Raw genomic sequence first — 10,000 nt, forward strand, 5'->3', positions numbered from 1 at the left:
ATTATTTTTTTTTTCTTTTATTATTTATTTTATTTATTTCATTTCTCTCTCTCTCTTTTTTATTGTCGTTTGCTTTTTCTTCTCTCTTTCTCTTTCTCATTCAATCTCATCATCAATTTTTTTTTATCGACGTATCACCCACCCAACTATTATAATTTCTTTCATCCCTTCTTTTTTTTTTCTTTTTTTACCTTTTCCACGTACTAGATGAAAAAAAAGAGAGAGAGAGAGAGAGAGAGAGAGAGAGAGAGAGAGAGAGAGAGAGAGAGAGAGAGAAATAGAAAAATTCTATTCTCACGATTCATATGCCAAAACTGTGGAAAAAGTGTCAAGCTGAAAAATTTCTTCAAAATATCGAATGGCAAATTTTTATGATATTTTTTATCAGTCTCTCGAGATTGATCGCCAATCTAATTTATAATATTCCAAGTATCGATGTTGATCGCGTTAATATATTACAAATATATAAATACAAATAAGTACACACACACACACACACACACACACACACACACACAAATAAAAAAGCACAAATAAATTTCGAAAAACTGTAACATCCGATACCATCGAGAACTGTTAACTTTTATAATCGAGATTATCCTTTCGATATCGAAAAAGAAGAAGAAGAAGAAGAAGAAAAAGAAGGCCCGGTAACATTCAAAGAAAACGTTAAAGCAACTTTCGAGTCTTTCAGAGACTAGAATCGAAGATAACTGGAACACTCTCGATATTCTCAGAGGTCGAGAAGAGAGCACGCGACGAGACCATTCCCTCTGTATTACTCCTCCTCACTTCTCTCTCTCTCTCTCTCTCTCTCTCTCTCTCTCTCTCTCTCTCTCCCTCTTTCGTGCGCGCGCGGACGCGCGCGTTAACAGCAAGCAGGAAGTGCAATCTTGTGCCGTCCGGATCGCAAGTTTATATTTAAACGCGAGATAACGACGTTTCCATGCGCTCGTAGATTCCTCCGTGCGGTAACTTAGGTGGGCGTCGACGATGAATGAAATAGCGTTTTAGAGATAGTCGCGTCCGGTCGGACAGGTCGGCCAGTTAGTTACTTACTTGGTTTTGCCTAGAGCTCTTGGTCTGGCTTGCTAACCAGCTGGTCACCAGTTAACCGCGGCTAGTAACCTGGCTAGTTAGTTGCTCAACTAATTGGCTAGTTTCTTTCCTCTTTCGATTCATCGTATAAACGCTCACTTTCGATCCTTTTTTTTTCTTCTTCTTCATCTTTCTCCTTTACTCTTCGAACTATATTATTATACCAATGGTATTATACTTTTTATTGCCACTGATATTTTCTTCTTCAGTCCGATTCAATGAATATTGTTCGTAAGGATTTGCTTGAGAATCGATCGAACCAGAGAACTCGAAAAATATCCTTTATCGGTCCTTCCAAGTTTTTTTTTTCTCTTTTTTCTATTCTTTCTTTCTTTCTTTCTTTCTTTCTTTCTTTCTTTCTTTCTTTTTACTGTTATTGGGAATTTTATTGGTTTTTATTATTTCCGTTTGCTTTTCCTTTTCTTTTTCTTTTTCTTTTCAATGCTTTTACGATCTTCTGAATATTGCCAATCGACAAGCGGTGGATGCTTTCTTTAGTTTTTTTTTTTTTTGTATTATTATTATTCTTTATTTTTGTATGTATATTTTTTTTTGTTTTTCTTTTTCTATTTTTATTTTATTTTATTTTATTTTATTTTTTTTTTTTTTTATGCGTACAGTATATTGATACAGGCGACATTTTGATATTATTGCTACAATGACCGAGATACAGATCCAAGCGGATTCATGCTTTTTGCGCTATAATTTTACTAGTTTCTTTTTTTTTTTTTTTGTCAAGTCGACATTGATTCGTTTTTTATTTCCCTATTTTTCTTTCATTCTCTTTTCCCTTGGTTCTCGATATCTCATATATACCTATTTTATAATTCCCACATACATTGATTATGTTTCGTTAATTGAATGAATCGAGGATCGGAAATGAGTCGAGAATTGCAAAAGGTAAAAGTAAAAGTAAAAAAAAAAAAAAAAAAAAAGAGAAGCAAAAGAAAGAAAAAGTATACTTGCATTTCCTTCCCGAACGGGAAGGATTACAAATGAAGTTTTTTTTTTTTTTTATCAAAAATAGAAAAAACGAATGAAAGAAAAAAAAAAGGAAGAAAAAGAGGGGAAAAAAAACAGAGAAACAAATATAAATTAGAATATAACGCGAATACTCGTGCGTTGTCGCGACAGAGAAGAAGAAGGAGGAGGGGGGCGGGGGATATGAATCGTGTGCATACTTATGTAATATTAACGCCATTGTCGTAGAAGAACAATATCAAACTGGTTGGAAAGATTCTTGAAGATCACTGTCGTTCGGACACGCTCTTGAAGTAAACTCGAAGTCGTGCCGGCGAGAAAAGGAGGAATAGAAGGATGAGGAGGAGGATGAGGAGGAGAAGGATGAGGATGAGGAGTAGGGAAAGAAGATGAATAGAATGATGGTGGAGAAGATGTGGGTGGGGGAAGGTAGAAGGGGAGGGGAAGGGGCCCGACGCAAAGACGAAGTTGACGAAGTGGAGTGGGGGAAGAGAGACGAATGGACGGACGGACAGACGAAGAAAGAGAAAGAGAAAGAGAAAGAGAAAGAGAAAGAGAAAGATAGAAGATGAGTAAACAAGAGATATCGGAAGGAACGCACATCTCGTTACTTTTTTTGGGCCAACTCCGGTATATTCGAGTTCGTAGCTTGCGTAGAAAGTCGCGGACCCACTGGCCCCCTCCCCCTCCCCCTACCGCCCTCCCACCCTCGATCTTGTCGTTCCCCTCCCCTCCCCTTCCCTCGAACACCACCAGAACCACCACCACTACCATCACCGTCGAGAGCGACGACTCGTGCGCCCAACCACGGCCTCGTTTCAAGGCCCACCGTACTCGAATCGGTGGTGGGGGGCGATCGTGGCGCAGTTTCGGCAACTGCGTCACGCTACGCGGTACGATCGCGACGATCGGAGACGAAACTCTCGTCTCTAACGTTTTACATTAACTGCTCAATTTTTTTTAATTTTTTTTTTATTTTTTTATTTTTTTATTTTTTTTTTTTTCGTTAGGAATCATAGTCATTCTTGACGATCGTTCTGTAAATTTTGTTCTTTTTCTTTTTTTCATTTTCTTTTCGTTTTTTTTTTTCCTTTTTTCTTTTTTCATTCAGCCCAAGAGGGACCTTTCGATTTTTTTTGTTTCTTTTCTCTTTTCTCCTTTTTTTTTTATTATTTGTTCTTTGTTAGTATTATTATTATTGCATTATTGTTGTCGTTGTTGTTGTTATTGTCGTTGTTATGTTTATTATGATTAGTTATCTCTACATTATCATTCAGTGTGCGTAACGTTCGGTCTTAGAAAAAATTAATAAAATCGATTGGAAATCGTCGATCAGTCGGTAAGAATTTATTTTCTTTTTCTTCTCTCTCTCTCTCTCTCTCTCTCTCTCTCTTTTTTGTATTTTTCTTTCGTTTCTTTAATCGAATGTTTTCAAAGGACATCGAGAATGGGTATGAGAGTCGTCGACGTTATGTAAAACGTCCCGTCACTCGTTCTCGCGGACATCATCGAATTCCTTTTAGTATTATGACCCATCTCGAGTTGATACGGCAAATCATTGCTTAGCAAAAAAGAAAATAGAAAAAAAAAACAAAAAGAAAAGAAAAGAAAGAAAAAAATAAAAGAAAGAAAGAAAAAGAAAAGAACAGAAAAGAACAGAAAAGAAAAGAAAAGAAAAGAAAAGAAAAGAAAAAATGCCGCACGGCGGAAATTCGGTTTGATAAAATTTTACGTTAGATGGTAAAGAGCTAAGCTAGTAAAAGAACAGACACTTGCCAACTTGGTTCCTTAAATTCGCATATGCATGACATGCGTGACATGCGAAGCGCGTTGTCAGTGGTATCGATTTCCGTTTATTTATCTCTTTTGACATGAAATAATAGGTCATGGTAGGTAGTAATAGCACTTTTGCGTACACGCGAACGTAAGCCCTTTCATCGGGGGATCACGCTCGTTTTCAATAACGTATTCGATGTATTGCAGTTTCGATTGGAATAGAAATAGAATTTGTTTTAACCTGTTGCATTCTTTTATATCGATTGAGAACCACTGGGAATCAATTAATGTTAGTTTAATAAACGCATACAAATTTAATTTCATAGTTCGAACTGGGGATATAACTTTGTGTAAACAAGTAATGTTGTATGTACGATCGAATTTGTATATATATATATATATATATATATATATATATATATATATATATATATATGAATGTGTAATATATATATAAAAAAAATATATATATACACGTCTTGATTTTGAAAGCCATTGAAGACTTTAATATTTCATAAATATTCAAATTGACGAATTAACGAATTTATAATCACACTAGGAGTCTCTCTCTAATTACATCGTTTTATTACTGTTCCAGATACCTCAAGCCATCGGACGGGCGACAATTGCTATAGCGAACTTTGATGAGAGGGATTATCGATGCGCTCGCGAGCACGCGAAATTCTAACCCTTCCGCATGAGGAGGAGGCTACGAAGGGAATCGGCGGTGGTGGAAGAGAATCGTTTCGTGATCGATCGTCGATCGCGATAATAGAATCGTTTGCGTTCTTATTTAAACGCTCGAGGACGTAGCCGTGCGTTTTAATGCAACAATAATAACTTTCAACGATAATAGAAGAAAACAATATCTGGATAGAATTAAAGAAGAAGAAGAAAAAGAAGAAGAAGGAACAAATAAGTATCGTTAGAGATCCTCGAAAAAGTTCTAGAAAAAAAGAGAGAGCGAGCATCGACACTCGGATCGATACGAAACTTGGTGGTCTCGTCGGGTGTGCGTATCGATCGTCTGGTTGAAAGCAAGAAGAGAGAGAGAGAGAGAGAGAGAGAGAGAGAGAGAGAGAGAGAGAGAGAGAGAGAGAGAGAGAGAGAGAGAGAGAGAGTGAAAAAGAAGAGAAAAGAAGAAAAGAAAAAAGAAGAGAAGGGTAGCTCTCTCTTTTCAAAGATCTCAGGAAGAGTGCGAGGTTACTTTTGAAGAGGGAAGGAGCTGAAAGAGACGCATTATTTTTCTCGTACGTACAACTAAGAAAGATAGAGAACGTAAAGGGGGAAATATAAGATAGGCAGAGGAAAAGAAAGAGAGAGAGAGAGAGAGAGAGAGAGAGAGATAGATAGACTCATCAAAACATCACTGCCTTTTCTCGTACGGCGAGAGACGAAAAGAAGAAGAAGAAGTAAGAGGGAAAGGACAAAAGGTGGACTCGCTTAGTTGTAGAAAGGTAAAAAGGAAGGAAGGAAGAAAGAAAGAAAGAAAGAAAGAAAGAAAGAAAGAAAGAGCGTAGAGGTCACGTAAGTAAGTAAGAAAGAAAGGAGAGGACTCGTCACGGTGGCCAGCTTAGTGAGCGGTAACGTAGCGGTGCGTTACGATGAGGCGTCGGGGGTGGTCGGTGCGGGGGGTGTCGTCCTGGCAGCGACGTCCAGGCTAGCCACGGCCGATCCACCGACATCCACCATGGACACCAGCGATTCGAGCATGGAGACGAGCAATGGCACCGGAACCGGGACCGGTACCGGCACCGGCACCGGTCCCAGCACGGCCGTCGGTGCTGCTGTCCCAGGAACCGTTCCTGGGGTCAGTACGATCGTTGCTAGTGCGGCGTCCTTGACTCTTGTCAAGGCCGAAGTGCCCGAACACCTGGCCGGTACATCGGCGACGCCATCGGCGGTAACTGGACCGGTTGGTACCGGAAGCGGTCTATTTGCTGGGATCGCAAGCAGCAACAAGACATCCAGGCCCGACGATTGGCTCGCTACCGGGAGTCCTGGATCACCTCAGGCCACCCTACAAAGTCAACACGTCGTATATACGACTCCTCAACAACAATTGCCCGATCCCCAACCACCATTAGCTCATTCGAGCCCTCTTGCCCATCAACAGCAACAACCGCCCGCGAGCAACAACGGTTACGCGAGCCCGATGAGCACCAGCAGCTACGATCCTTATAGTCCCAACAGTAAGATAGGTGAGTCTAATCTTTTTTATTCTTTCTCCGTTGATTCAAGTTAAGTTTAAGAAAGGGTTTGTCCGCCCTTTTCAAATACAATAGCGGCTTTGACGTTATCCTTTGACGAAAAGAGAAAAGAAATATGTACAAAAGATAATCATAGACAAAAAATAATTCACAAAAGTATATGTGTATATATATTTAAATCTTTCAAATCGATCCATATTCGACACACGTATTCGAGGATGAATCCGCCATCTTTCCTCACTTTCGGTAATCTCGACGGGTTTTCCTTTTTGGAATCGTCTATCGTGCCATTTCGAACAGAGAGGGCGGATTCTTAACGAAGCGGATTTCGTAGAATCCTCCTTGTAGATGAATATCGTCTTTCAAGACGTGTCCAGTACTAAATATCTCGGGGACAGTGCTTTCTCGGAAGGATCATTGCTTTATGAACGACGCCCTTCCCTTATCTTTACGGGGAGTCGGCCGTTATGTATTCAATAATTTTCTTTCTCTCTTTCTTTTATTATTATTATTATTATTATTTTTTTTTTTTTTATTCTATCCATCTCTTTTTCTCTTTTACTCTAAACGACGTCGGAAAAAAACGACGAACGGCGGAGGGTAGAGGGGATAATTATAATTTCGTGGATCGATTGATGTTTCTAATCGAAATAAAAAACGAGAAGCCAAAAAAAAAAGAAAAGAAAAGAAAAGAAAAGAAAAGAAAAACAATGAAGAAGAAAAAAGTCGCTAGAATTTTTTTCTTTTTTCTTTTTTTTTTTTTTTTTTTTTTTTTTTTTTTTTTTTTTTTTTTTTTTTTTTTTTAATTAGACGATTTCGAGAAAGAAAATCGGCGCCGGTTGAATAAGAGTAATGAGAGATCCTCGTTTCTCCGACAGCTATGATTAATCGAGGTCGTTCGAATCGGCCGAAACGAATTAAACGCGTTCAGGTTTAACGCTCCCTTAAAGTATTCTTCTTTCGTTCCGTGTTAAAAAGCGAAGCTAGAACGCTCGTTAAAACGCTCGAGGACCGAGAATGTCCGCGTCAGCGCGATTAAATCAGACCGAACGCCGAGCTTTGATGCGGAGGCGTAGAAAGAGACAGAGAAAGAGAGAGAGAGAGAGAGAGGGAGAGAGGGAGGGAGCAACAGTTCGTTTCTGCCGACGCGTTTCGCCTTTATAATGCCGTTTTGATTAAAGTATTTCTTTGTAAGAGGGGGTGGGGGTGGGGGTGGGGGTGGGAGAAGAAGGAAAGGGAAACAGAGAGCTCACTGTGTCTCTCAACTTGGCGTCATCGGTAGATTTGAAAATTTTTCTCCGTTCATGGACTCTTCCTTCCTTCAAAAACGATTCCTCATCCTCATCCTCATCCTCATCCTCATCCTCATCCTCATCCTCATCTTCGTTCTTCTTGCTCTTATTCTTCTTCTCTTGCTCCTCCTCTTTGGAATGTTTCATTAACCCTAATCTCTCCCTGTCTCTCTCTTTTTTCTTTTTTTCTTTCTTTCTTTAGCACCCTCTCCTCTCTTTCTATCTCTTTCTCTTTCTCTTTCTCTTTTCTGTCCTCCATTAGTAACACCGTCGATCGATCGTTGCGATCTTAACTCTACCATGTAACGTTATTTATTTTGTTTTTTCTTTCTCTCTCTCTCTCTCTCTCTTTTCTTCTTTTATTTTTCTTTTTTTCTTTTTTCTTTCTTTTTTTTTCGTTATCTTCCTCCGTGAGACATAGGGAAGCCCCATGGTCTTCGAACACTTTAAAGGATTCTCGCTATTCTCGACCCTCCCTCTCCAACCCCCTTACGTATATCTCCTATCTAACGTATTACGTTGTACTAGTTATTTCTTACCTGTCCACTTGTCTGACCGATGACAAAAATTGGTTTTTACTATGAAGGAAAAGGTTATTAGAAATAAAATTGATAAGAGAGAGATAATAAAAATGGAAATAAGAAGGAAAATTAAGAATTAAACAAAAAATTGAAACAAGCAGAGAAGAAAAAGAGAGAAAGAAAAAGAGAAAGAGAGAGAGAGAGAGAGAGAGAGAGAGAGAGAGAGAGAGAGAGAGAGAGCTGAACACCGGTTTCTTTATTTATTTATTTATACATTTACTTTGCTTTTTATTTATTTATTTATTTATTATTTTTTTTTAATCAAAAAATCTCGTGCAGTGTGTTGTACGGCTGCAAAAGCATATTCGTACGTCTTACGTACGAATGTGTCCGCTTTAATCTTGTTCTCGCTTCGAAAAGAAGAAGAAGAAGAGAAAGAAGAAGAAGAAGAAGAAGAAGAAGAGAAGGAGAAGGAAAAGGAAGAAAGAGAAATAAATTTAAACGTTAAACGCCGCCATCGTCCGAGGAAGCGAGTTTCGCTTGTATTTCTCAAACTAAAATAGGATTTCTTGTATCGCTTCGTCCACGTTTTCATGAGGAAGCACGTCGGTGTTCACCGATCTTCTCTCTCTCTCTCTCTCTCTCTCTCTCTCTCTCTCTCTCTCTCTCTCTCTCTCTCTCTCTCTGCAGATACTCTGTTCTACCGTGCCAGATGCAATTCTCGCGGCCTGGAATTTAAACCGAGACGTCGTCGTCGCGACGCCGAGGCACCAATTCGCCGCCTCCATCCTTTTCCTTTCCCCCATTTTTCGACCGACCTCGATTCGTGTATTCTCTCTCTCTCTCTCTCTCTCTCTCTCTCTCTCTGTTTTTTCTCTTTTTCTCTCTTTTACTCCCACTCCCATTTTCATACCCTCTTCCTTCTTCTTCTTCTTCTTCTTCTTCTTCTTCTTCTACCTTTTCATCTCTTCGAACGATTTTCATAAATTCGTTCTAGTGACTCTTTCGATTGAATTTTTCATATTTCCATTTCGAGTAATCAATTTTGAATAGGTGCATTTGGTTAATTTTGTTATTTTTCTGAATATCTTTCTTTCGTTACTTTTTTTCTTTTTATTCAATTCTTTTTCTTTTCTATTTTTCTTTCTTTCTTTCTTTCTTTCTTTCTTTCTTTCTTTTTTTCTTTCTTTTTTTATTCCCTTTTCATTTTTCTTTCCCTCTCTTGTCTGATTCTATCGTCTATTCTCATTCTAAAATTCGCATATCCGATCTCTATGACAATCGCGAATAATTTAGCAAGTAAATTTTTCTACACTTTAAAATTTAAATTTTTCATGGCAATCAATTTTGATAGGACTGATTAATTTTATAACTTTTCTTTAAATTTTTGTTTGTACTCTCTTTCTCTCTCTCTCTCTCTCTCTCTCTCTCTCTCTCTCTCTCTCTCTCTCTCTCTCTCTCTCTCTCTTTTATACTTTCATTCTTAAATTATTCACACGATTTTACGTTGGTCGCGATTGATTTACCGAATAAATTTTCGATAGACTTCGCGGTTGAAATTTTCATGGCCAATCAATTTTGTTATCATTGCTTAATATTCCAACTTTTCTTAACATTTTGTTGGTCTTTTCTTTTTAACACTCTTTCTTTACTCTCGTTCATCAAATTGTTCGTGCTCAATTAGATTTTCGAGATAAATTTTTCTCAAGTCAAAAATTCCAGGCAATAAATTTGCAATATTTATCATTAATTCTCTAACTTCTTTTAACATTTTTATTATTATATATTTTTTCCCTTTCTTTTTCTTTTTCTCCTTTATTTTCCCTCTTTCCTTTTTCTTATTTTTTTCCTTTCCTTTTTCATTTTGAACTTCCTCTACTCTCGTTCTCAAATTCACACGATCTTACGCTGGTCGCGTCGTCTAATCGTCGTCTTCCTTCTCTACCAACTCAGTACGTCACGCCAACTCCATTCCATTTTATTTTCCTTATCTTTAGAAATCGCTTGTCCCTCCTTGATCCTTATTTTTATTTCTATCATTTAAATATCTTAACATCGTCGTTTTATTTATTTAACGTTAGATTTAATTCGTTCTTTTTTAATTACGATACATGATCCAAAA

General features: G+C 38.0%; 1 protein-coding gene and 1 long non-coding RNA gene across 6 annotated transcripts in view; both read left to right on the forward strand.

Annotated features, from left to right (window-relative positions):
* LOC122630674 overlaps positions 1-4,945 on the forward strand; it is an 82,386-nt gene extending 77,441 nt beyond the window's left edge. For all 4 annotated transcript variants that reach the window (XR_006327542.1, XR_006327541.1, XR_006327540.1 and 1 more), the window contains one exon: positions 4,454-4,945. This is a non-coding gene — a long non-coding RNA (uncharacterized LOC122630674). The remainder of the gene's footprint in view (positions 1-4,453) is intronic.
* Position 4,946: 1 nt separating this feature from the next.
* Positions 4,947-10,000, forward strand: part of LOC122630671 (period circadian protein) — a 49,317-nt gene continuing 44,263 nt past the window's right edge. For both annotated transcript variants that reach the window (XM_043815438.1, XM_043815439.1), the window contains exon 1: positions 4,947-6,056. In XM_043815438.1, the coding sequence (XP_043671373.1) occupies positions 5,546-6,056 (511 nt within the window). In that variant the 5' untranslated portion in view covers positions 4,947-5,545. The remainder of the gene's footprint in view (positions 6,057-10,000) is intronic.

Source organism: Vespula pensylvanica, chromosome 7 (genome assembly GCF_014466175.1).
Source record: "Vespula pensylvanica isolate Volc-1 chromosome 7, ASM1446617v1, whole genome shotgun sequence".
Lineage (NCBI taxonomy): Eukaryota > Metazoa > Arthropoda > Insecta > Hymenoptera > Vespidae > Vespula > Vespula pensylvanica.